Source organism: Acomys minous (genome assembly GCF_964271855.1).
Source record: "Acomys minous genome assembly, chromosome: 9".
NCBI classification, from domain to species: Eukaryota; Metazoa; Chordata; class Mammalia; order Rodentia; family Muridae; genus Acomys; species Acomys minous.
In genome coordinates, this window is record NC_140490.1 from 18165711 (window position 1) to 18192497 (window position 26787).

The following is a 26787-nucleotide window of genomic DNA, read 5'->3' on the forward strand; positions in this document are numbered from 1 at the left end:
TCTCTAAGCACATACGTTTGGGGTAGGTCACTCAGATTGCTTTCAAGGGCTCTTCTGGTGTCCCTGGCCCTCTGCCTGGCCAGCTTTAGCCAAGCAGAACTTAGGTCCCATGTCTCGCCTGAGAACAGTCCTCTTGGCAAGCTCCTGCCTGAGATGTTTGCTTCCGAGCAACAAAATGAGAATGGTACATCTCATTGCTAAAGATACACACCAGGGTACAAATGCAGTGTGTTACCCTGTGCTGGAGAACCCTCAGATGCATGGTGGGTGGCCGTGGGAACTGCAGAGAGCTTCTGGTGGCTGATGCTGGTGCCTTTGGAACTCTTGAAACTGTCAACCTCCACTTGCAACCTTTGTTATCTCTACAGGAGACAGAGCAGAAGGGGCCGAGAATAAAACGAGCGACAAAGCCAACAACAATCGTGTTCTCAGCAACAGCAACGGCAGGGGCAGGAGCCAAAGCAGCACGTCCCTCGAGGGCCAGGCCTTGGAAACCCGTATGAAGCAACTCTCCCTACAATGCTCAAAAGGAAGAGATGGGATTATTGCTGACATAAAAATGGTGCAGATTGGCTGATTCACCCAGGCTGTGGCCCATGTGCAAATCATATTTACACATGAAACTCAAGAACATTGTGCCAATAATCATTTAACATAAGCCAAATTGTAAGCATTTACTCTAAACTGCACTAACCAGGTTTCAGTGACCTTGAGGGCTGAAGAATTTCCCTCTGGTAAGAGCTCTTGGGCTGGTGTGTTCTTCAGAGCAGAGCCATTGCAGGTTAACTGTGACCAGGGTCACAGCCTTTGCAGAACGTCCCCTGTAGCGGCAGCATGGAAGCAATAACTAGTGTCTGTGAAAGAGCCCGAGCCAGGAGGAGAGCTGGACACCTAGCCAGGGGGTCACCAGCCGACATCTCTAACCCCCTTCCCCCACGACTTGGGGAAACTGAGATGTCTCTTCATTATATCACAGGGCACTAAAATAATTTAAAAACTCACACCAACAAAAACTCAAGTGTTCTGAACACATTGTTTTGACCTAGCTTAGAAACAATGCCAAGAACACAATTCATTTTCATCACCCTGGTGCTCAGAGGGGGTTTTTAAAAGCATGTCTTCTGGGAACCCCATTAAAACCATTTCCTAGGAAAGCTACCATGAACTGCACTTTTTGGGGTGGGAAAGGTGAATGCCAATGTGGGGATGGGGACGGAGGTAGCAGGGACATAGCATAGAGGGGGATTTGTGGCTGTGGGAGGTTTCGAAGCCTAACCTCAGCCTGCCAGCCAGGGGGGTTATTCTAAGAGAAGTGCATGTGAAGGATGGTTGCTATGACAAGGCTGTAGCTTCTACAATAACAGATTACTTAAGGTTTATGCTGCACCTAGTACTCCTTAGAGGAAACTGTCCTTAAAGCTAGGAGAGGGAGTGGGCATGGCTGGTAAATAGAAGCAGTGGATTATGCTAACAGTAGTGTTTAGACCGCTTAGTGTTTATGGTTATGCATACTTAGAGCACTGTAGTTTATTTGTCCTGTTATATTAATTTGCTATTTCTGAATGAAAAAAAAAACAACCCTCCCCCCATTTCAAATTGTCTGTTAATTCTGTCACAGCTTGTATATTTTATCCATTTATGTTAGCCCTTCATACAGTAATGGTTTCTCCTTTTTTATTGTTGGATACAGTATCCTAATTACAAGGTTATTTTGTACTTGTTTTAATACCTTGAGTGTAATAAAAACTAAGAAAACTTTGTGACTTCAGATGAGAAAGCCCACACTGTTGTGTGTCTTCTACTCTGGGCCGTTCCTTGCCTTGTTAGGGGAGACCATGGATGCTGTGGCCATCTGCTCTCATGTAAGGTAATGAATCCTGGTAATTTAAGTTCCAATACCAAGGTCTGGATTAGAATTCCACCATTTGTTTGCTTTGTCTGTTTGTTTGTTTTTCGAGACAGGGTTTCTCTGTGTAGCTCCTGGACTCACTTTGTAGACCAGGCTGGCCTTAAACTCACAGAGATCCACCTGCCTCTGCCTCCCGAGTACTGGGATTAAAGGTGTGTGCCACCACCACGCCCGGCTTTAGAATTCTTTCACTTTTGCTGTTACTGAGGTGAGCAATGAGACCAGAGGCAGGTGGCTCCAGGTGACATAACCCTGAGGAGAGGTTTCCAGCTTCACTGGTCAGGGTACTCTTAGGGGCAGAAGGAACATTCTGCTCTATGGTCTCATGCGACTCAGCCTCATTTAGTTAATGTATGGTTCACCTGGGCACTTTTAAAAGCTTCCCAGCTGGCTCTAAAGTGCTTTTTCAAATGGAAATGTGAGAGCACCAGAGTGTAATGTGTATGCTACACACTGAAGCGTGCTGTGGGATAACGTGCCCATTGATACTCCATGGAAGCCTTCAGCTGCTTTGTTCCTGCAGTTGAAGCAGTTCTCACTTCCCTTCCTATCAACATGCCTGAGAGGAAATGTTGTAGTCCAATGGTCAGGATCCAGCACAGGGGATTTTTGGCTTAAGTATCCGTCACCCTGAATGCTGTTCCTTACCCTTGCCTTGTAAGTGGGAGCTGCGCAGAGATAAGATCCTTTCATGTTGGAAAGTATAGTGCTCTATCCCTTGCCCGGGCACTGAGACCTCCTATTCGCTTCCTGCCTCAGTTTCCTTTCCCATCAGCCTGCCACCTGCTTGTCTTCAACAGCAGGAAGGGAAAGCATCATGTTTCATCATCACTTCCTATTTTTCCCTTTCACATTTCCAAGTTAAAGTAGTATCATTCTTGTCATTGTAGCCTTTTAAAAAGATTTATTTATTATTATACATACAGTGTTCTGCCTGCATGTACACTTGCATACCAGACCTATGAACCACCATGTGGTTGCTGGGAATTGAACTCAGGACTTTTGGAAGAATAGCCAGTGCCTCTGAGCCATCTCTGCAGCCCCATCACAGCCTTCATACTTTCTCTGCAATGCTGGGATTTCACTGTGCTCTTGACTTATGAACTCACTCTTCCATCCTGTCCACTTCTTCAGTTTCAAGTTTTGGCTGCCCTTTTTCTTTTCTTTTCTTTTTTTTTCTAGAATATAACCTTTTCTGAATAATTGCATTTACTGTGTCAAGGGGGGGGGCGGAGTTTCTTTTAAGTCTAATCATTTATGTGTGTATTGAAATTAGATACCTGAGCTGCCCTCCTCTGAAGCAATTTCTCATTTTCTTCCATTTTTAAAATCTGCTCCACTCTGTGCTTCTGACTCAGTGAGGTCACCTTCCTACAACACAGATCCAACAATCAGTTCCAGCCTGCTGTCCCCGCACAGAAAGCAGCTGGGCCCTGGGTTGAAGGCTTGTGAGCCTCAGGCAAGATCGTTCAGGCTTGTTCCCCCTGTTGTTGTAATAATGTCTGTACCCGGAAGGTTAAGAAGAATGTGCATGAGGAGTAAGTTCATGGTAAAAAGTAACTCCTGGCTACTTTTCTGTATTTATGGCATTTCAGATGGCAGCTCTTGAACTGCATGTACTGGTCCAGCCTTACCTGTACACTTGTACAGTCTATGGATCTTAATTACAGGAGTCAACACTGTTTACATATAGGTCTTCTCTACTGGTGTTTATGTGCACAAGCACTACTGAGAACTGAACAAGGGCAGAATTATATTTGAAATTTACATGGCTAAAACAAAAAGCCCGAAGTGTTTAGCCAAGTGAAATCTCATAGATAAGAACCTTCCAACTAAAAGACATTCTGGAGGCATGTATGTTCATGAACACCTGTCGTCTTTTACAGGGAGTACACTAGACTAAATCAAGTTCTGAAGGTTGAACTATATACAGTTTCCATAAGTATAAATATTTTATTTCAATTAAAGGCAGTAGAAATATTTCTGATAAATAGTTTTGATAATTATAAAGTAGAGACAGTGACAGATCCCATCCTATTTTCCAGAACTTTAAAATCTGATGCACGGACATACTGATGATTTTTATGTAAACAAATGGGGATTTATGCAACACTAATTCCTGGCAACTAACTTTTTATGAATGCTGTATAATTCCATCACCATAGACTATGTTCTCAAGGACTCTCCAAATCCCTGTTATGAAAGCACTGACTACAGAGCAATTAAAAAAACTCTACACACTAAACTTTAACATTTCCAGTCTCAGATTACTACATTCGCCAACCTGCTAAGAATTAAAAACAGCACAGTACATCTCAGTTCTCTCTACAATGGACAATGTATCTAACACTGACAACCTTCATTCTTAAGCCTGAGCATTTCATGCTAAGCTAAGTACTTTTTAAAGCTTTATTCTTTTGTAACACCCAGACAACACTAAACATTTAAAGACACAATGAGAAATTCGAATAGTTACAATGACACGATTCATTTGGTAATTAGTCGCCCAGGATGTATGGCGGAGTACAACACAAACAGATTAAACTTCCGTGCTCTGTAAAAAACGAGGAACATCATATAAATACCTCAACACCCTAAGACAGCCTGCTCTTGCACTCAGTGGATCTGTGGCCCTCGTCCTAATCTGGTTTCCGTTCTCCTGTCCTGTTAGCAAAAGCATCTCACAGTGATGGCTGAATCTAATCTGTCATTATACAAAGTTAGCCCCTAAGCACATGCCAACTCTGTAAACACAAAACCATGTAAACAGTACTTTTAGGCGACTAAGGTGATCCTGACTATGTACAACTTTACCAAGCACCAGATCCCATGGTAGCATGTTTTTCATTTAATTCCATTCTGATGGCTCACTCATGATTTGCCTCGCCTGAAGAGTTGATGACTGGTAAGTATGGAATCCAGTAGTAGCTGAGAGCTCGCTATCATTGGAGTTGTGTTGTCTTGATGGGGACAGTACTGTTGAAGTCCAAGAAAAAAGGTCCTTCTTGTTTAGGCAAAAAAGTACTGGGAATGATATTGAAGATCCCAGCAGGTATGTTTTCCAATTCTAAGTAGCAAAATCCACACCTATATTCAGGGAAAATGAGAGTTAAGGTTTATAGACCATCATGTCACATAAAGTGTACATTGAACACAAACAAATGCCAGTGTTACCTATAGTCACCACTAGACTTCCTCTGAAAGCCATGAGGACCAGGATCTCCCATTATGGAAACTGCTACAACCTCAAATCCAACACTGTATTGCCTGGTGTTAAAATCAAACAGCATTGTTATATTAGCAAACAGTTTCAAATACACATGTCAAGTGTAGGCGAGATATTAAGGAATGCACACACATATATGCTTCAGTTTTTACCAAAAGAAAACAGTACTCAAAACAATGTATAATTTTTTACTCATAAATTCTATCTAGTTTTGAAATTGAATCAATAAAGACTAATAATGCATTAAGCTTACCTTAAAAAATACTTTTTGTTTTGCTTTCTAAGACAGGTCTCACTATGTAGCCCTGACATCTCAAACTCGGAGATCTGTCTGCCTAAAGGCATTGTGCCATCACTCCAGACTAGACTATTTTTAATATAAAAGATAAAACATCATTTAACATAAATTTCTAACTCAAATACTGTCATTGTAATTGACAGAAAATTCTATAGACTAGAAGAAAGCCCTGGAATAAAATCTAAATTCATAGAATGGTTAGTATATGGCCCATATGGCATTCCAAGACTCACAGAAAAAAAAAATAGAACTGTATTTCATACCAGATATACATCTGCATTATATTCTAGACTATATTAATCTGTAATCTAGAACAAATTACTATTATACATGGATACTGAATTCCTATCACTTACAGAAGGCTGACCTAATACCATCATTATCCTAAGCCCTTTGCCTATGTTTGCACAGATCTGTTTCCAAACTTTGTTCCCTTAAGGTCAATTTTAGTATATCCTCATTAACTTAAAACTAATGATTTTAAGCTAATAAGGATACATACAGCTGAGGGTATAGCTCAGTGGTAGAGTGGTTGCCTAACCTACTAAGTTCTAGCTCTAGCACACACACACAAAAGGCTAGTCATCACAAACCTTGGTCCTCTCAGTTCAATCAGCAATGGTCCAGTCTTATCTATATGGAATTGGTAGATGGGGTTATTTTTGTGAGTCTCCTGAAAATTTCCACATCCTCCAGCACTCTGACCACTCCATTTTCCATTAATCTATAAAATAAAGTGTATTAACAAAATTTCACATCCTGACTCCACCCTGGTTTTAATCTGTTTTTCCACTCTTTGTCACTGACAGTCAAAGTCTTCACTCAGGAAGGTTGCTTTACTCCATCTCCCATTCAATTATTAAACTGTTCTCCCTACCATGAGTTATCCCTAGAATCTTACATTTATTTTATACACACTGCAAGCTATTTTCAAGTTCTCTTTGAGTTCATCTAAGCAGGCTTCTAGATTTACATATTTTCTATTTCTATGTTGCTCACTGATGAATCTTGTATTTTTTTTTCCTGACCAAAATAAGCCAACACTTGTTTCCCTTGTATTTCTATAAAATCCCAGGAAGTGTTTACTTAATAATGAGAGCATGAAATGAAATTAATTTCTAAAAGGCTAAAATCAGTAAGATACAATGCACAGACTTTCTTACCCGTTTTGATAAGGTGTATGGTGAAGGGATCTTTGAAAAAGTAAAGCTACATGCTGAATATACCTAGATTAAAAAAAAAAGATTATTTTGGGAAACATCAAAGGAATTTACCACAGTGATAAGCAATACACTGGATTTATGCTACAGCTAAAATACTAGTTGGGATCAAATCAGACCTAAGTCCCCAGGAACTGGGGATCTTGTCCTCGATCACTGCATATGGCTCAGGACAATTTGGCTTCCGTGCCTGAAGAATGAAAGAACACTGAAAAGCTCCCAATGGCTTTTATCATTTAAAAAAATCCATTCAAAATGAATTTTCTATATATGACAGACAAATCTATGTACAAGAAAATTACAGAACTTCCCAGCAATACGGGAGCAATATGAGTAAAAACAGTTTAAAGTTGTTTTTGCTTTGGGAAGATTTAAGACAAGGTCTCAAGCTGGCTTTGAATTTGAGATCCTCTTGCCTCTGGCCTAATAGCTATGTCCCACCACTACCATGCCCTATTGAAAGTTGTCATTTAATCGTACTTATTAATTTACCACATTATCTCAGGAATAAACCAGTACTATGAAAATGTGTTCATTCAAAAATTTACTCAAAGTAAAATACAACTCACATTTTTATAGGAAGCATAATTCTTTAATTGACAAATATACAAAAATAGAAAATGATTTTCAGAAACAAAATTTTTCCCTAGCAATCTCTGAAAGCAGAGGTCAGAGTATATTAATTCAAGGCCAGCCTTGGTGAGCTTAAAGCCAGCCTAAGATAAATAGCAAGACCCTATTTCACAGGAAAATCTTCAAATAGTCCACACATAAAACAGAACACATCATGAACTCTGTATTACTGTGCTTTGTCACTACATGGCTCATGGTTGATGAATTTCTTACCCGGACTGTATAATGAATCGTGTTCTGCTTTTCATACTGAGAAACCACTAAGGTAAAGGTGTGCGTCCCGGGCGTGGTCAGCTTTATCTTGGTTAGGTAATGAGGGCTGTTAATGCGAATCCCATCAATGTATGGGGGTGGGTCAGCTGCACAGACAGCAAGGTTACAGAAAACGTTTTCAAAGTCAGATTAGCTTCTTTTGAGGTAACTTTTTTTTAAAAAAAGCACAGAAAAGTATATAAAGACAGCTATTAACATACCCTCCTCCACCCCAGTTTAGAACTAAATAAACCTAGCTTTTTAAAGTCCCTCTTAGTCACTATCTTACATTCCTTTCACTAAGCAGTGTGTTGTTAACAGGGATTTGTGTGTGTGCACACGTGTATGCAGGTTGGAGGGTGACTTGAGGGAGCCATTCTCCCTTCTACCATGCGGTGACAGGGACGGAAGTCAGGCTGTCACCTTGGCAGCAAACACCTTTATCTCTTAGCCATCTCACCAGCCCAGAAGTTAAGTTTTTAATCCGTGTCTGTTTATTCTTTCATTAATGGAGAGCGAATATGCCTGTTTTAGTGTGACGAAAATGAAACTGTAACCCTAGAAGTAGCCTGAAAAATCACTACATACAAGGACTAGTCTTTAATTAATAAACACAAAAAACTCCTTTAGTTTTAGAAGTAAAAAGAGTAATAAATGTATCTGAAATTATAAAATTATAAAAAATGTTCATGCTAGGAAAATATTTGAGTTTTTTTAGTTATATAATGATGAACATTTGAAAATAGCTAGTTTGACTTGGTATTGACCACTGGACCTTGTGTGTCATGCCAACTGCAGAACTGAGAGAAATTGACGAGGAAGGTTCGGTGCCTGCCCTGACCAGTATAACAGTGAAGAACGCATGACTTCCTCTATGACTACAAAGTAATACATCAACCAATTCTGACTACTGTAGCCTTACTTTCCTGACTGAGCCTGTTCTCATCTAGGTCAACCAGATGCTAAGCTCAACCAATTTTCTCTGACCTCTCAGCAGGAGAGAGAGGTGTCTTCTTTTCCTCTTGGAATACCTCCTTGGCAGAAGTTATATCAAACCTCACTGTATCATCAATTATTTCATCAAACATCCTAATCAAGTTTTCCATAACAGTATCAGCTCCTTTGTCCAGTCTCAAGATGTATGAGAACCTAAAGGTCAGGTCCTGGGCATTCAACTCTATCTACAGCTCTCTTCAAACATTTACAGGCCAGGCTTCAGATGCTTTCTATATGCCTCTGCCTCATAAGTCTGCACCTCAAGCCCTCACCCCACCTCCTATCCCTACACAAAAATCAACAGTCCATTTGGCATCCTTACATGGAAGTCTTATTACCTCAATTTTAACAAGCCAAAAACTAACTTCTGAGTTTTCTCTGTAACAAAATCTTGCAATATATGAGCAATGTCATCCATCTTAGTAATTACTACATCTTAGTTTACTTTTACCTAAAACCTGGGGGGAGGGGATCCTTGATTCCAGGGTCCCCCTATATCAACTCAGCAAGTCCTTATACAGTCCTACTAAAATCCAAATCTGTCCTCTTGGTTTTACAACTACCTAAGTTTGAACTATCATTTCTCAAATAAAATTGCCATATTTGGGGCTATAATTAATAAGTGCTTAGAAAAAATTCAGACCATTGCCACTTTCCCTATGTTCCCTTTTTGGTGGTTCACAGACCTTTGTACATTTTAGAAATTAAGTTCTAATGATAATATACAAAAATATAAACACAAATTCCAAGAGTTTGAAAATTAAAAACAAGTGTACACACACACACACCCCTCAACCTAAACACACTGTTTTGCAGGTTATTAGTCTACTAGCATAATAATTATTGGTTTCTACATGCCATTTACATAAAAGCCTTTCCTTTTCAGTTCAATTATTTAAATAAGATTGCTTCAACATCTGCTCGGCCGACTTACCTGGGTAATAAACTTTCTTGCCATCAGTCTTGTACACAACCATTGTGATAAATTCACGGTTATTTGCAAAGTCATCCTAAAGTCACAGAGAATCCACGGTGGTTAGGAAAATGGACTCAAGATGTTCTTTATTCCACGTGTTTAGAGAACTAATTTTCAAGAGCACTTCAGCTACTCAGTGCCACACAGCCATGCTTTTCTGAATAAATGAGTACTGTGTGGACGATATAATTAGCCTTTCTACAATCAAAACTAATGACCCAAACGTTTCAAATCCCTTCTAGCACATTCTAATCCTACTAGTCATAAGTTGTAAAGTATGGATCAATCCTCATATTCTCACTGAAACGCAAGCTCCTCCTTTAGAGAAGTCTGAATAAGACTTAAGTGTCTAATTATCAACTAAGGAAATTTACCTGGAGATAATCATTTACTTGAGAGAACATTATTTTCGGAGCCCCTATATAAATGGAACTGGCTAGTGATTAAATTATGGATCTAACAGTTAATTTCTGTACGGTGGGTGTGTCATTAGAAGGGTATCAGTACCTTGTCTGTTATGTGTCTACTCAGCAAAACCCAAACTGCAGCACCCCCTTGTGGACACTGCACCTCCAATTTGTACTGGGGGTTGTTGGCCAGGCTATAAGCATCTTTCACAGGTCCTTGTTTAGCATCCCAAGTACTAGAAAATAAAGTCAACAAGAAGACAGCAATGGTTAAATTTCTCATACAGCTAAACTTTTAAAAAATAAATCTTTAAAAAAATATTTTGTGTGTATGATTGTTTGGCCTATGTGTTTAATTTGTGTGAATGTTTGGTCTGCGTGTATGTATGTGCACCATGTGTGCTTTGTGCCTGTGGAGTTCAGAAGAGGTTATCAGACCCCCAGGGACTGTGTTACAGACACTTGGGAGCTACCATGTGGTGCCGGGCACTGAACCTGGGTCCTCTGCAAGAGCAACAAGAACTCCTAACCCTGAGCCGTCTCTCCAGCCCATGACTAACCTTTTAAACACTACTTTAGAGGTGATATGTTTTTAAATACAATAAAGCTATCAGGTTGGTTTGTTTGTTTTTGAGTAGGGTTTCTCTCTGTAGCCCTGGGTGTTCTGGAACTCACTATATAGACCAGGGTGGCCTTAAATCGAGCGCTCCACCTGCCTCTACCTGCCAAGTGCTGGGATTAAAGACATACACAACATAGCTATCAGGATTTTTGTTTTATCCTTTAAAAAGTTTTTGGTGTAATAAAGTAATAAAAAAAAATGGCTACTGGGAATGACAAAGAGTGGTTGATGATCCTCCTGAACTGATCACTGTATTTGAAAACTTCAGTGTGGAGAACAGGCACTGGAAAGACAGCGTGTGGTTAAGTGCATGTACTGTTCTTGTAGATGACCTGAGTTCAGTTCCCAGTACCCACAATGGGTGGCTCACAACTGCCTGTAACTCCAGCTCCAGAGAATCCAACACCTTCTTTTGGTCTCCCAGGCACATGTACTCATGTAAAAAACCCCATTCCCATTCTTCACATAATTTTTAAAATTCAAAAAAATTTCAAATGTAGAGAATATTATGAAGCATACTCTAAAATGTATAAAAACTTACCTGTGAATGCAAGTTGATTCTTTAAAAAGAGCTGGATTCCAACTCAAATAAACTACATCATAATACTGGCAAAGATCATCCCAGGAAATCCAAAATATTCCTAAAAGTTAAATGTTTCTGTTAATCTAAAAAAAAATCTTAGTGATAAATAAAGTAAGCTGGAGAGAAGGCTCGGTGGTTAAGAGCACCCGGCTGCACAGCAGAAAACTCAGATCCAACCCCAGCACCTACATGATGGCTAACAACTCTTTCTAATTCCAGTTTCAGGGATTCACCTCCACAGGCACCAAGCAGACACATAGCACACAGATACACACAGCAGGCAAAACACTTATATGTATAAGTACAGTTGTTGCTCCTGGGGAGGGCTGGGTTTGGTTCCCAGCACCCACACAGTGGCTCCCACGCATACTTAACTTAGTTCCAGGGAATCTGGAGCCCTCTTATGACTTCTGCAGGCCTGCACACATGTGATGCACATACATACACAGGCAAGACATAAAAATATACAGATTGGCTGGGGAAATGGCTCAGGCAGTGACATGCCTACTGCATAAGCATGAGGAGCTGAGTTCTGTCTCCAGCATCCAAATAAAAGCTTGGCATGCCAGTGTGTGCTGGGGAGGCAAAGACAGGGATCCTGGGGTCTTGCTGGCTAGGCAGTTTAGCCAACCAGTAAGCTCCTTGTTCAGTGGAGAGCAATAGAGGAGGATACCTGATGTTGAATTATGGCCTCTACACACACCTACACACACACACACACACACACACACACACTCTCTCTCTCTCTCTCTCTCTCTCTCTCTCTCTCCTCTCTCGCTCCCCCCCCCTCCCTCTCTCTCTCAAGGACCCCTCACACTCCCAAAATGGCATTAAAGTTACAGAGATATTTACCATTATCTATTTTCTGAGCTGTCCGGGGATCAAAGTTTAAATACTTTTGCAATTCTGGGGTCCAGTTCTTCACGTCATTTTCACTGTACCTTCCTTTCCAGCGTAAATGGCTCCAAGGGTTTTTCAACTGAATAAACCGCAGCCCCTGTATTAAAAGACAAAACAAAAAAATATTAACAACAAATATATTTACTACACTCTTATATACTCATATATACATAGTTATAGTACTCTTAGAAAGAATTTTGATTACCTATCGAGTATCAGCTCTTAACATTAATACCTTGTAAAGGGGGACCATAAAGGAGTAGAGAAAACTGTTACACTTTTCAGAGGCCAATCTCAGGCATTAGAAACAATCGAGGGCATATGGCTACAGATTTTCACTGATAAACACAAAGACAGCAATTTAAAAGGTCCAAAACACAGGAAGAGATGCAAGAGAATTTTAGAAAATTTGAGATATGCTGCAACATCCCAATTCTAGTTATTTCCAGCAAAGGAGAAAGCCTTAGATAGGTTAAGAATGCCTTAGATGTGTGCACTGAACCATGGATGTGCCTTAGAGTAAACTATGGAACATTCCCTCCTGGAGAGGACACAGAAATGACCCAAAGGAGGATGGGAAACTGAAATGAAGATCATAGAGCATGCAAGTATGTTAGATACACACACACACATTTTTAAGGAATATATTAATATAAGAAAATCCTAAGTGAAAAAAGTCACAAATGAGACTATGTGTGAGGGCTGGAGAGATGGCTCAGTGGTTAAGAGCACTGTCTGCTCTTTGAGAAGTTCTGAGTTCAATTCCCAGCAACTACATGGTGGCTCACAACCATCTATAGTGAGATCCGATGGTGTAGCTGTACATGCAGGCAAGACACTATAATAAATAAATAAATAAATAAATAAATAAACATAGTTTAAAAAAAGACTATCTGTGCAAAGAAGTCTTATAGGCAGAAAGTCAAAATTGGCAGGACATGGTAGCATATGCCTTTAATCCCAGCACTTGAAAGACAGAGGCAGGCAGATCTCTATCTAGGGCAACACAATAACACTCTATCTCAAAAAAAAGGGGGGGGGGGAGAGGGAAGAGGAGGAGAAGAAAAAAATAAAAGGAAAAAGAAAAGAGAAAAAACAAAAAGGAGAAAGAAAAGTCAGATTTCAGTAAGTGTTTCAAAGATGAAATAAAACCATACATACAATAAAGGATGAGCCCAACAAAGGGTCAAACTTATATACAAAGAGCACTAATTAAAGGTTTCAATTTTAACACACATCAAGGCTGTGGGCAAAGATCAACTCTGACACCATCAAGTTCACATACAAACTTAAAACAGGGTGCTTTCCAGGCTATGGAGTCTGCTCAAGCTGGGTAATAACGCTACATGTCTGCAATTTGAAAGTGAGCATTAGTGGTGAAGAAACCTATCACTGGCCACAGCTTATTCTCCAATAAAATGTCACAGTCTTTACAGAATCACTATTAAGAAATCAAAACTGTGCAACTAATGGCTCTAATTTGTAATCAGGCTGTTGTTTCACTGTCCAAACTTAAACCACATGGCATTCTCTTACCATTCTTCACACTGCACTGACACCAACCTCAAAGCAGGCTCTAACGAGAAAAACAGCTCAAGTTTGGATAGTAACCATTAACTGCAGCACTCCTGGGTGTAGAAAATTGCAATTCTAAAACCAGAACACTTTTTGGTTTTTCTATTCTACATTAATTTTTTTTTTCACTTTTTGCTTTAAGGAGTCAATTTTACTGTCATGTTTAAAGAAATACACAGTTCTATACAATATAGTTGGGGTTGGAATCCTGCCTAATTCATAAAGCCCTGAGAGCATAAAGTTTTACCAAGGATTAAGGAGTGAAACTACGACCTCATGCCTGCTGGTCAAGTCTCTGCCACTCAGCTGCACTGTCCAGTGAAGTCTTAAAGTTTACCCACTGCAGCAGGTTCATACTGCCTTCCATCCCTATACAATCAAGTGTCACAACACCATTTAGCCAGAGATGGACCTTATGTACCACAGTGGTCACATAAGGCTATAACGGATCTGAAAATTCCTGCTGCCTAGTGACAGCACAGTCATCTTAATATCAGAGTGCATCACACACATTTGTAACTAGGAGGCTTGTTTGTTTAGAACTGAACCCACCACAATCGCTGGCCAAAATATTATGAATAACAGTTATTACTGTTGAATACCACATATTTGTTGTTTGAAAGGTCTTTTTTTAAAAAAAAAAATTATTTATTATGGCCAGAAGAGGGCATCAGATCACATTATAGATGGTTGTGAGCCACCATGTGGTTGCTGGGAATTGAACTCAGGACCTCTGGAAGAGCAGTCAGTGCTCTTAACCACTGAGTCATCTCTCCAGCCCCTGAAAGGTCTTATTACATATCACAGACTGACTACGTAGCCCAGGCTAGCCTTTAATTTGCTTCCTATCCTGTCTCTTGAGTTCTGGAATTTTACTTTTTTAAAAATTTGTTTTTCTTTCATTGTGAACCTTATAAAAACCACCTATTGTGCATGTACTGTCAACTGTAAAGAGTATAGTATAGCACATATAATTATGTACAGTGAAAAATACCAAATATTGACGAATATTTATGGCACTAGTTTATACACTCCCTGTATTTTTTTAATCATTATTTTAGAATATACTCTTACTGGGAAAGAAAAAGAAAAGCCAGGCATGGTGGCACGTACCTGAATTCCCAGTACTTGGGAGGCTGGGCAGAAGGGATAGGAGTTCAAGGCCAGCCTGGGATACACGGCAAAACCCTGTCTCAAAAAAAAGCCTTAGTTGTAAAACTGTAAGGCAATATGCTGCTCCCTTAAACTAACAATAGCTTCACACATCTTGTGTCTCCTGTTGCGCCATTTTCTCTTGGGTTTGATTTAATCTCGTATTTCTTCCTGAAGGCCCTAGGAGCAAGACAGACAGACAGACAGACAGAATATTGCCTAGCTGTGTAATAGACCATATCATCTAGGCTTCTGTAAGTACACTTTCATGTCTGCCTAACAACAAAATCACAGGCAAATTTCTTGGATTATACCCTGCAGCTAAATGACCTATTTCTATGTGCCAACTTAACACCTCGTTAGTTTAATTAGCAAATAATGGGTACTGTTGTTGCTGAATGAGTGTGTCTCTCTAGTCTATTAAGGACAGGCACTTAATAATACTTGTATCTTCTACTGCAGAGAACTCATCAGTTTTTCATTTAAATATAACCATAACTTGAGAAGTAATAAAGTCACACATTCAAATACATTTTAGCCCAAGGACATACTGAGAAAGGGTTTAAAGGCCTGACAGCATGCAAAGACTTCAAGGAAGAGAAATACATGTGCACACAGACCCATGGCATCTCTAATTTCTAGCCATCTTCTTAATTTTCCTTTCACAGATATTTATCTTCTACACCCTAGAGCAACCTGGGATCTTCAGAGCTGCATATTCATCTCAACCGTGCTAACTTTTTTAATGATTTTTTTAAAATGTTATATGCACTGGTGTTTTGCCTGTATGTATGTCTGTGTGAAGGTATCAGATAATGGAACTGGAGTCACAGACCATTGTGAGCTGCCATGTGGGTGGTGGAAACTGAGCCCTGGGTCCTCTGGAAAAGCAGCCAGTGCTCTTAACCACTGAGCCTCTCTCCAGCCCTAACTGTATAACTTCTTTGGAAATGAAAAATGTGTAATGGCATGCCTGCTTTGTTATCATTATCTGTACCATCACTGAATTTCATTTTCCACCTTTCCATTTCCTACTTTCCAACGGTAGAACCCACGTTACTCACACTTGTAGAACCCACGTTACTCACACTGGTAGAACCCACGTTACTCACACTGGTAGAACCCACGTTACTCACACTGGTAGAATGGCTCTCAAAGTTTGAGCATCACTGAAATACCGTAACATCTTATCAATCAAGAAAAAAATAAAATTAAATTATAAGGCGTAACCTTGAACTCTCTAATATCCAAAACAGCATACGCATGTGTGGGAACCAGGCCCCACTTCTCCCCTTCAGCTTCCGTCATCACTCCAGTTGATGCGGTGATGAGGACATCCCCTTTGTGAAATCTACAAAGGCAAGTTAAAAGAAGATGCATTTGAAATCTCAGATGACACCATCTTTCCTATACTGTCTACTGCCTTACATGAACACTTCCAATTTGAAATCTTTTTTAAAACTGGCTATTCTAACAGATGAATTATTTTCCTTTTTTTCTCAGGTCAACTTAATTCTCAGGCATAAACTTATCAGTGAAGAAAATTAAATGTTACATTTTCAGCTTATAAGGATGAAGATGTGAAATACCAAATTTACTTCTCCAAGGTTTCCTATGTCTGATACTGTATGCTTGTCATGATTTAGAGAATTTCCCAGTACCTCCATATAAATTATCCACTTAGAGTTTAAACTCTCAATACTTCTTTTCCCCCCTCTTCCCTCAAACTTAGTAAGTAGTAGGAGCCAATGGTTTTTCCACATCAGTATTCCAGAGTCAATTACTTTGAGTTTTCTAAAACCTGGATTGCCTGTGCCCACTACTGAGGATCGCTAAGGCTGACAGAGTGAAGCCTGTGTGAAAGCTACATCCCGTAACTGCCAGTGACTGCTGCTGTCAGAGGGAGTGTGTGCAGAGGGGAGCCCAGCACTCAGTGCTCGAGGCCCACCTGCACTGCTCACAGAAGCAGAGCTGACAGCCTTGCGACCTCTAGTGTAAATAAAGCAGGATGCCTTTAAACAGCCTTATTTACTTCATTGGAAGGGAAGGAGGAGGGGCGGGAGGGGAATGTGGAAGACAAGGAAGAGGCGGACACAATTACCTTTGATAAAGCATTCTGAATGAACTGTCCTTACTGAAAGTCTGGCTATCTGAATGCATCGCAATTCTTTCCGGTATCCACCCAGTCAGAGCATGCAGATCAATATTCTGAAACATATACACATTTCAGAGCTGTCAGTAGTTTCAGGCTGTTAAAAAAAAATCCTCAGGAGAGCTATTAAAGATCATTGATTTGGGATAATGATCTTGATAGGTACAAATCTGAAGATGAAGTTGCTTTTCTGCTCTAAACTTAAGAGAAATTTTAAAAAGGATTTATTTTTATGTGTGTGATGGTTTGGGAAAAAAAAATAAAACCCCACAGGCCCATAGGGAGAGGCACTATTAGGTGTGGCATTGTTGGAGGAAGTGTGTCACTGTCAGGGCGGGCTTTGACATCTCATATGCTCAAGCTAAGCCCAGTGTGGCTCACAGTCTCCTTCTGCTGCCTTCAGATCAAGATGTAGCACTCTCAGCTCTTTCTCCAGCACCATGTCTGCCTGCACGCTACCGTGCTTCCCACCATGATGGACTAAACCTCTAAACTGTAAGCCAGTCAATTCAAAGGTTTCCTTTCTAAGAGTTGCTGTGATCATGGCGTCTCTTCATAACCCTAACTATGACAATGTATATGGTATTTTGCCTGCATGAATGTCTGCGTACTACACATGTGCCTGGTGCCCATGGAGGCCCAAAGACACATTGGTCCTCTAGAACTGGAGTTACAGACAGCTGTGAACTGGCATGTTTGGGGCTGGAAACAGAACTCAGGTCCTCTACAAGAGTAACAGATGCTCTCAACTGTGGAGCTATCTATCCAGCCTCATAAAAGATTTTTTTTAAACTGGTAAATATAGCAAAATTCAAAGTGCAACGGAAAAGATTGCTTTAATGATAAGTTATTTGCTGTATAGTGAGTTTTTACAGTTAGGTAGTTCATGTTACATACACTCCTGTTTTCTCTTTCTCTAAGTTGAATTTAAACAGGCAATTAGGTGGGCACGGCAGAAAAAGAGTTCAAGGCCAGCCTGGTCTAAATAGCCAATTCCAAGATAACCAGGGCTACATAGAGAGATACTGTCTCAAAAACAAAAACAAAAGAAAAAAAGTATAATGAATTACAAAGCTAAACTAAAACTATCTGAAAGAACATAGTAACTGAATGTGTAGGCTGGGAAGTAAAACTGTTAATATCTATTTCACTTAAGTACAATCTTTACATTCTTGCATTGTAAGATCCTAAAAAATGAAGAACTCCTATTAGACAAGGAAACACATTAGGTACAAGTGATGGATGCTTTGCATTTATTAATTTATGTTTTCTACACACAGAAAGTCTTATATCTCATCCTGAAGTCACTATGTAGCCCAGGCTGGCCTCCAGGTTGCAGCAATCCTCATAATTCAGCCTCCCAAGGGCTATGGGATCACCCACTAACTCAATCTTTGCAAGCCCTAAGAGAGCCCTAAAGAAGTGACTTTAACTGTTATGGTATAGACATATAGACACAATTAGAAAAGTCAGACCACTTCTAAGGCCACATGCTGATTATTACAAAATTTTAGAGTTATGTTAATTTGACTAATTCATGGCTTAAATCTAATAGTTTATTTCATGCAAATGAAGGACCCTGGCACACAGTTTGATTTTTACAGGTTTTATTAATGATAGCTGGGAAACAATTCCTTGCATCTTAACTTCCAATTAAAGATATACAGAAGAATATCAATATGATACCCACCTCTCCTTTGACCTGGACAAACACACAGCTCTGTATCTCAATGTAACAGCAGACATATATATTTTAGGGTTTTTTTGATACTTAATTTACCTAATATATTGTCCTCACCATAAGGAAACAGAACATTTCTTAGGGGTTGGTAATCTGTTTTTTCCCATAAACAAAAACATCTATTTTTTCACCTTTAAAATATCTAAGTTTGTATCTATAATGTATATTCATGACTTACTGAGTTAGATCCTGGGAAATCATATCCTCCCATAACTTTCATGTATGCTTTCTCTATAAGTGATACCCATAATTCACTTTTATTGTTGGAATAAGAACACAGCAATTCTCCTTTGTGATCAACAGGTAACTGATCATCAATTATTACCTGCAGAAAGAGAATGTTAACTTTCTTAAGTAAAATAAAATATCTTTAAATCTCAAGATTAATAGAATAATTCTGCATTGATAATGGACACAATATACCTATTATTAAGATAATGAAAGCTTTATAAAATGTTCATGGTTTTTTGTTTGTTTGTTTGCTTGCTTGGTATTTCAAGACAGTATTTTTCTGTGTAGAGCAGGCTGGCGTAAACTCAGAGATCCACATGCCGCTGCCAGGATTAAAGGCATTCACCACCACTGCCCATCAATGCTCATCATTTTAATACAATGTCTTTATTTAGTCTTACAAGCTAATCTCACTGACAAGTAAGCCACCAGTTATACATGAGCTATGTGTGTATATATGTGTGTGTGTATAAAAATCAAAATTATTAGAGATTCTAGTATGTACATTATATTTAAAATTATAAGAGCCTTGCTATTTTTGATTTAACTCTACAAAAGATTTATATTATATATGATTGTAAAAGTACAATATTATAGCTAAAAAATATATTTAAGTAACTGAACAAGCAACACCACAAAAATATATCTAATTAATATTACAAATTATTCACAAGATGTCAGGATAAAAGAAGAGTTTTAATCTAAGAATAGTACAAAGATTATTACCTCAAAACCTTTTTAAAAAACCAACAACAACAACAAAAAACAGGTTATGTAGCTCAGGCTGGCCTCTACTTAGCTATCTTCCTGTCTCAGCCTCTTGAGTGCTAGGAATAGGTATGTGCCTCCATGCTCAAAACTGAAAGACTTGTCAACAAGAGGTTACTATCTTTCTTACAATAGTTTAAGTAATCAAAGTAATTCTAAAGGGTGTTCCCAAATAACAGCATCAACATCGCACCTGCTAGAAAGGCAAGTTTTGATCTCATCCCAGATGTATGAAATCAGAATGTGAACTGGGTCTGGAGGTACAGGCCTGTAATCTAGGCTACTCCAAAGGCTGAGTGTGGATTACAAATTCAAGGTCTGTATGGATTAAAGCATGCATTTGGGGATAGCATGTAACTTAGTAAGCTCTTGCCTTAAAGTTAAAAAAAGATAGACTAGGGATTCAACACAACCTTTGTCTCACCATGAACAAGGCCCTAGTAGGCTCAATCTTCAGCTCTACCAAAATACACTTGCTTGGGGTGAGTCAGAGTAACCAGTGCTCCGGCTCCCTAGGTAACCCACTGTTCCAGAGGATCTGACGGCCCTTCTCTGGCCTCCCCAGGCACTGCACACATATGGTGCACAGACATGCATGAAAGCAAAGCACCCACATACACACAATAAAAATAAATAAATCCTTTTTAAAAATTGCATCTCTGATTCAGTACATATGAAGGAAAGCCTGAGATGCTATGATTCTAAAAGGTCCCAGGTGATGTTGAATTTGATACATGGCCCGGGAGTAGACAGGTGCTCGAGAAGCTGACATTGCAAGAAAGGCCCTGTTATGGAGTTCAGGCTGCTAAAAGAACCACAGCAGTGTACTTTAAAACTGCATAGATTTCACAAGGAAAACTACAGGCTCCTTCTATCTCATGATCGTTTATGAACTCTTCTGATTTAGCAGACTTAGTTTATCTAGTTTCCTTAATCAATTAACTTACTATTTATTTTTTGAGTCAGAGTCTCACTGTGTAGTCTTGGGTGGCATGAACTCACTATGTAGACCAGGATGGCCTCAAATTCAGAAATCTGTCTGCCTTTTAGTAACTTGTAATTTTAAAAGATTATTATTCTGTGTGAATGTGCATGATGCATGTATAGTATGCCAAGGCAGGAGTGAGGCCACTCTCACTCTCCTTCCACCTGTACGTTCCAAAGGTTCTAAGGACTGAACTCATGTCCACCAAATCTGCAAGGGAAGGGAAGTGCCACTATTTGGGTGATTCTGACTTCCTTTTAGTTAAAAAGTTAAAGAGCCCTTTTAGGCTGAGTGAGACAAGAAGCATGGTAAGTCTGAGGCCAGAATGGGATACAGTAACCACATCCTGTCAGAAAAGGAAAGAAAACAAAAATTTAGATCACGTTAAAAATCCTTAATCACAGCCAGGTGTGGTGGTACAGGCTTTAATCCCAGCACTCAGGAGGCAGAGGCAGGTAGATCACTGTGAGTTTGAGGCCAGCCTGGTCTACAAAGCAAGTCCAGGGCAGCCTAGGCTACACAGAGAAACCCTGTCTCAAAAAAATTTTTTTCTTAATTCATTAGTAATTCTTTATTAGAACTCTGCATAAGGTATTTGCAAAGCATGTTCTGAAAAGACTAACTGAATACAGCGACTCATACCTGTAGCTCCAGCTACTCATGAGGCTCACCTGAGATCAGTTAAAAGCAGTTTGGGCAAAACAATGAAACCTATCTATCTATAAGAAGAGATTCTTTATGTGGCTACAGGGACTGCTCAGTGGTTAACACTTGCTGCTCCTCCAGAGGACCAGAGTTCAGTATCAGACAGCTCAGAAAGCCCTGGAACTCGAGCTCCAGGGGATCTGACACTTCCTTCTGGCATCCAGAGGCACCTGCATACATATGGCTCTTGCTCAAGTGTGTGTGCACACAAAATAAAAAAATCTTTAAAAATTTTATATTTGTAAGAGGTTGTATTTTTATTACTATCAAATTATTCTTTTTCTTTTTGGTTTTTTGAGACAGGGTTTCTCTGTCCTGGACTCACTTTGTAGACCAGGCTGGTCTCAAACTCACAGCGATCCACCTGCCTCTGCCTCCTGATTGTTGGGATTAAAGGTGTGCACCATCACGTCTAGCACTAACAAATTATTGGCAGTAGTATGTATAACATATCACAAATACAAATCAACTAAACTGAGTTTTAAAATCTTTACACAGTCAACTTTTCTTAGTTGTTTTCCTTCAAGATTCAAAGGTGAGGGGGTGAAGAGAGAGGAAGTGGAAGTAGGGATTTGGAAAAAAAAAAAGAGACATTCACCTTTCTTGGGACACCATTGAGGTGAAGTTTTACCATATACTTTCCACATGGATTGTACTCTGGTTCGCCGTCCTTATTCTGTGGGTAAATTATGCTTTTGGAAAGGAAAATAGAAATTAAGATATCAATGCTAATATTCAATATCAACTAATATGTAAGATTTTATGTTACATTTCCCAATTTTATAAAAATAAACATAAGGATATTTTAATATATTAAGAATTTCTTGGTTTTGGTCTTCCTTTTGAGATAGGATTTCACTATGTAGCCAGGTTGGTCTGGAACTCAGGATCCTCTCGCTTCAGCCTCCTAGTGGCACCACCACTCTCAACTTAGGGAATAGTTTCTGAAGCCATAAGCTAGAACATAACTTTTCACAATATCCTGTGGCAGGGTCTTCCATACCTTAGGCTGACTTCAGGCTGGTTTCTAATTCTCTATCCAGCAAAGGAAGACTGTGAACTTCTGATCTTCCTGCTTCCACCTCCAGAGTGGTAAGATTATAGGTGTGCTTCATCATGGCCATTTTATACAGGACTGGGGATGGAACCCAGGGCTTTGTATACACTAAGCAAGCTCTTAATTAACTGAGCTACAGTCTATACAGTGCTTAAACTATATGTTTAAACAAACCATATACTAAGTAGATATATTTTAAGCCAATTAAAATTATCTTTTATTATTGGTTTTAAGAAGTAAACACCATTTCAATAAATCACAAGGCACTAAGTACAATTCTGATAAAGCTACATAAAATTAAAAGTATATGAGGTCTAGGGAGATGGCTCAGCACTTAAGAATACTTGTTGCTTTTGCAGAGGCCCTGGGATCAGTTCCAGGCGTGCACATAGTGGCTAACAACCATTTGTAACTCCAGATCCAGGCGGCCCAGGACCTCATCTAATCTCTAAGGCCACTGTGCCACCACTCCTGGCCACGACAGTATTTCTGTATGGATTAAGGGCACAGTACACATGATCATGGAACTAATGAAATACAAAGCTGCACAAATGGCAAGTGGTACACAGATGTATATGCAGGCAAAATACCTATCCATACACACTTTAAAAATGTATACAGTGAAACATTTTAAGAACTTTTACTACCAATTTTCTTTTAAAATATATTGCACCAAACCAAGCACACTCCAAATTGCTTATTTATATGGCAAATAACTGAAATTATGGACTGTCTGATTTATCTTTTATTCTTAGAACAAGCTAAATAAAAATTATGATTATAATTACACTGACTGATTTTAAACTTCATATAACTTTCAAAAACTAAAAAAAAAAAATCAGAAACATTTCAATACATTTTAAAGCTGTTAGACTCAACATTAGTATATGCCAATTTTCTATTTTCCTATAGCCACATTAAAAGTTAAAAATAAAAAGCCTTTAATCTCAACATTAGGGAGGCAGAAGCAGGTGGATCTCTGTAAGTTCAAGACCAGCCTGGTCTACACAGTCAGTTCCAGGCCAGCCTGGCAACATAGAGACCCTGTCTCCAAAACCAAAACCAAACAAAGTTAAAAATTAAATGAACTCTAATAACATATTTTGCTTAATCCAATTATGATTTCAACATATACTCATAATACTTAGAGAATTTCCACCTTCTACCTGCATATGGTCTAAGTTTTAATGTCCTAATTAAGTAACAATCATATAAAGGACAAACACAAAAATTTACCTGGTAATTAACTTCTTATTAAATCGTCTCTCATAAGCTGCACTGATAGCCAATGATGCCACAAAGGAACAATCTGATACTATTGTCTGTTAATAAGAACAACACATTCTTTTGTTCACGTAATTTCGACATTTGTACAATATCTATGCATTACATCTGCTTTTATTCGAGTCAGAGTTTCTCTGTGTAGCCTTGGCTGTCCTAGACTCACTTTGTAGACCAGGAAGCCATCACTTGACCTTTTATGTGCTTCTGGGGATGAAAACTCAGGGCCTTATACTTATGCAACAGGTACCTCACTGACTGAACCAACTCCCTAGCCTCCAATAATTAAATACTTAAAAAATAAGTCTTTTATAGCTATCTCCTTGTCAATGGTGAAATATAATTCTCAAGTTTCACATCTACAAGTGTAAAAACCTATAACTGGGACTGGGGCTGTAGCTAAGTGATAGGTGATTGCTTAGCATGGCTGGAGAGATGGCTCAGTGGTTAAGAACACCACTTTTTCTTCCAAAGAACCCAAGTTCAATTCCTAGCACCCACATGGCAGCTCACAACTATCTGTAACCCCAGTTTCAGGTGATCCAACTCTCTCACAAATTCAGGCAAAATTCCAATATACATAAAATAAACAAAAAAGAATTTTTTAAGTCGGGCATGGTGGCGCACACCTTTAATCCCAGCACTTGAGAGGCAGAGGCAGGCGGATCACTGTGAGTTCAAGTACAGCCTAGTCTACAAAGTGAGTCCAAACCACCCAAGGCTACACAGAGAAACCCTGTCTCAGGGAAGGAAGCATGTATGAGATCTTAAATTCAATTCCAGTACTAAAAACAATCTGTAATTGCTCAGAACAGTCCCTCTCTCTCTCTCTCTCTCTCTTTTTTTTTTTTTTTTTTTTTTTTTTTTGGTTTTTCGAGACAGGGTCTCTCTGTGTAGCATTGGCTGTCCTAGACTCACTTTGTAGACCAGGCTGGCCTCGAACTCACAGCGATCCGCCTGCCTCTGCCTCCCAAGTGTTGGGATTAAAGGCGTGCGCCACCACTGCCCGGCCAGTTTCTCATATTATATAGTAATTTTCTCAATGGTAAAGCCAAAATGTGCAGAACGTACTGGGCATGGTACACACACCTGTAATCTCAGCTACTTGTGAGTCTGAGGCTGGAGATTACTGAGTTTAAGGCCAGCTCAGGAAACAGCAAAATACTATCTCAGGAGAAAAAAAATTAACAAATTTTTGGCTTGTTTTGAGAAAGAATCTTGTTATGCAGCCCAGACTGGTCTCAAACTTTCTATGTAGCCCAATAGGGCACTGAACCGTGAGTGCTGAGATTACAGGTATTACTACTAAATCAAGCTGAAAAGAATGTGAAGGATGAGAAAATTTTGCACCTACATTCATGCACCTAAATATATACAATCTAAGAAAAATCAAATCTAGGCTCAAATTTCCTTAGCATGCCAACTTCCTTGAAAATTACACAAGATAAATGCTTACCTGCTTTATGCTAAAACTGGATACAGTGTATATCATTGTGGGATTGTTGGTGAGATCTTCTGGTCTTACCCATTTAGAAAATGTAGCTTTTTGTTTAGGTGATAATGGAAGCTTGCCCAATCTATCACTGAGGTAACAATAAAAGTTAAAAGAATTTATTAATTTTTAAAGATGATTTGAAGCCAGAATGAAACCTTCTTTTTGGCACGGAGATCATATAGCTACACTTTTGTCTTCCCAAAATAACCAGTCAAATCTGGCTTTTTACACTTAACCCTTGAATTCAGTCCACTTGAAAACATTCTCCAATTTAAAAATTAAACCTAAGTAGCCGGGCACGATGACCCACATCTTTAATGCCAGCCCTCAGGGAGGCAGAGGCAGGTAGATCCCTGTGAACTGGTCTACAAAGCAAGTACAGGACAGCCAAGGCTACACAGAAAATTCTTGCCTTGAAAAAACAAACAAAACAAATAGCGTAAGTAAGTGAAAAGATGCTTATATTTACTTAAAAATATGGTATGGACATTTAACTTAGCACAGTTATAACATTCAGGTAACTCAGCCAAAAAATGGAGTCATTAACAATACAAGCTGATCCACTGAGGACCAGAAGAAGCTACAGATCCCTCCACTGTTTCTTGAAAGGACAGAAAGACTAGAATTTACTGAACAGTGACCTTGTACAAAGCACCATGCTAAGTGCTTATTTACTACTCTCCATTTAAATCCTCAATAAACAGTGTTCAGCTCAGCATTTTGGGGGGAAAGCATAAATTGGTTACCAGGGCCAAACAGCTAAGAAGTGACACTTGAATCCACTGGGTCTGTGCAGCCGGCTCACCATTTTACCCATTACACTGTGCTTGCTCTGTGCTGCAGAACCTCTTTAAAGCTGGCCTATAACACCAAATAAAACCATCCACTTCCCCACCTAGACCTTCACCATGCTACAGCAATGACAATACCTCTCTAGACTTCAAAAGATTTTGTGATAATGTGACATGCAAACTAAAACAAATTTATGTAACACTCTTTTATCCAAGAATGCTGATAGAGTATTAGATAAAGAAGACTTTGTGCTCGAGTATGATCTGAAAACTCCTACAATACTAGTTTCTCACTGTAGGTAGGCCACCTCTAGACTTTCATGGCTCCATGTTGTGGTAAATCTCTTGAGTAGAAAAGATTGCCTACAACACTGCTCAAAAAATATTTTTTAGTTTCTTTTTAATTTTGAGACATGTTCTTGAACTTCTGCTCACCCTACCTCTGCCTCCTGAGTGCTGTGTTCACAGGTGTGTGCCACCAAACCTAAACTCTCACGATGATGGTCCTCTTACAGAACCTCTACTGTTCCAGGTAACATTTTTGCTAGAACCTGGGTAATGTTAGAACCAATTATAAATAGAAACAGAGCTGAGTAAACTTAGGAGTTTAAAGACAGCAATCACAAACTTGTAAGGGAGGAAATGAAAGCTAATTCAAACCTATATTTGTATCTATTACTAATCCATTATTAACCTTCCATACAATGGATACTACAGAATAAATTTGATTCCATACTATTTGCTCTCTCAAATCACTGAGTAATTAGGGCAGTGTTTAAACACATTTCTTTTTTAGATTTATAAGGCTATTAACAGTATTTTATAAAATACA

The 26787-nt window shown here is 39.2% G+C and overlaps 2 protein-coding genes across 7 annotated transcripts in view; one reads left to right on the forward strand and one right to left on the reverse strand.

Moving 5' to 3' along the window:
• Positions 1-1768, forward strand: part of SH3BP5 (SH3 domain binding protein 5) — a 70600-nt gene extending 68832 nt beyond the window's left edge. For both annotated transcript variants that reach the window (XM_084796873.1, XM_084796872.1), the window contains exon 9: positions 369-1768. In XM_084796873.1, coding sequence (XP_084652999.1) covers positions 369-577 — 209 coding nt within the window. In that variant the 3' untranslated portion in view covers positions 578-1768. The remainder of the gene's footprint in view (positions 1-368) is intronic.
• A 2069-nt stretch (positions 1769-3837) lies between these two features.
• CAPN7 (calpain 7) overlaps positions 3838-26787 on the reverse strand; it is a 39454-nt gene continuing 16504 nt past the window's right edge. For 4 of the 5 annotated variants that reach the window (XM_084796856.1, XM_084796858.1, XM_084796859.1 and 1 more), the window contains 15 exons: positions 25126-25252; positions 23625-23710; positions 21930-22023; positions 18821-18967; positions 16851-16957; positions 15980-16100; positions 11975-12119; positions 11081-11180; positions 10018-10153; positions 9469-9544; positions 7500-7645; positions 6597-6659; positions 6027-6157; positions 5084-5176; positions 3838-4996 (listed from right to left, as the gene is read on the reverse strand). In XM_084796856.1, coding sequence (XP_084652982.1) covers positions 4852-4996; positions 5084-5176; positions 6027-6157; positions 6597-6659; positions 7500-7645; positions 9469-9544; positions 10018-10153; positions 11081-11180; positions 11975-12119; positions 15980-16100; positions 16851-16957; positions 18821-18967; positions 21930-22023; positions 23625-23710; positions 25126-25252 — 1717 coding nt within the window. In that variant the 3' untranslated portion in view covers positions 3838-4851. The remainder of the gene's footprint in view (positions 4997-5083; positions 5177-6026; positions 6158-6596; positions 6660-7499; positions 7646-9468; positions 9545-10017; positions 10154-11080; positions 11181-11974; positions 12120-15979; positions 16101-16850; positions 16958-18820; positions 18968-21929; positions 22024-23624; positions 23711-25125; positions 25253-26787) is intronic. The other variant, XM_084796860.1, reaches the window with a different exon arrangement.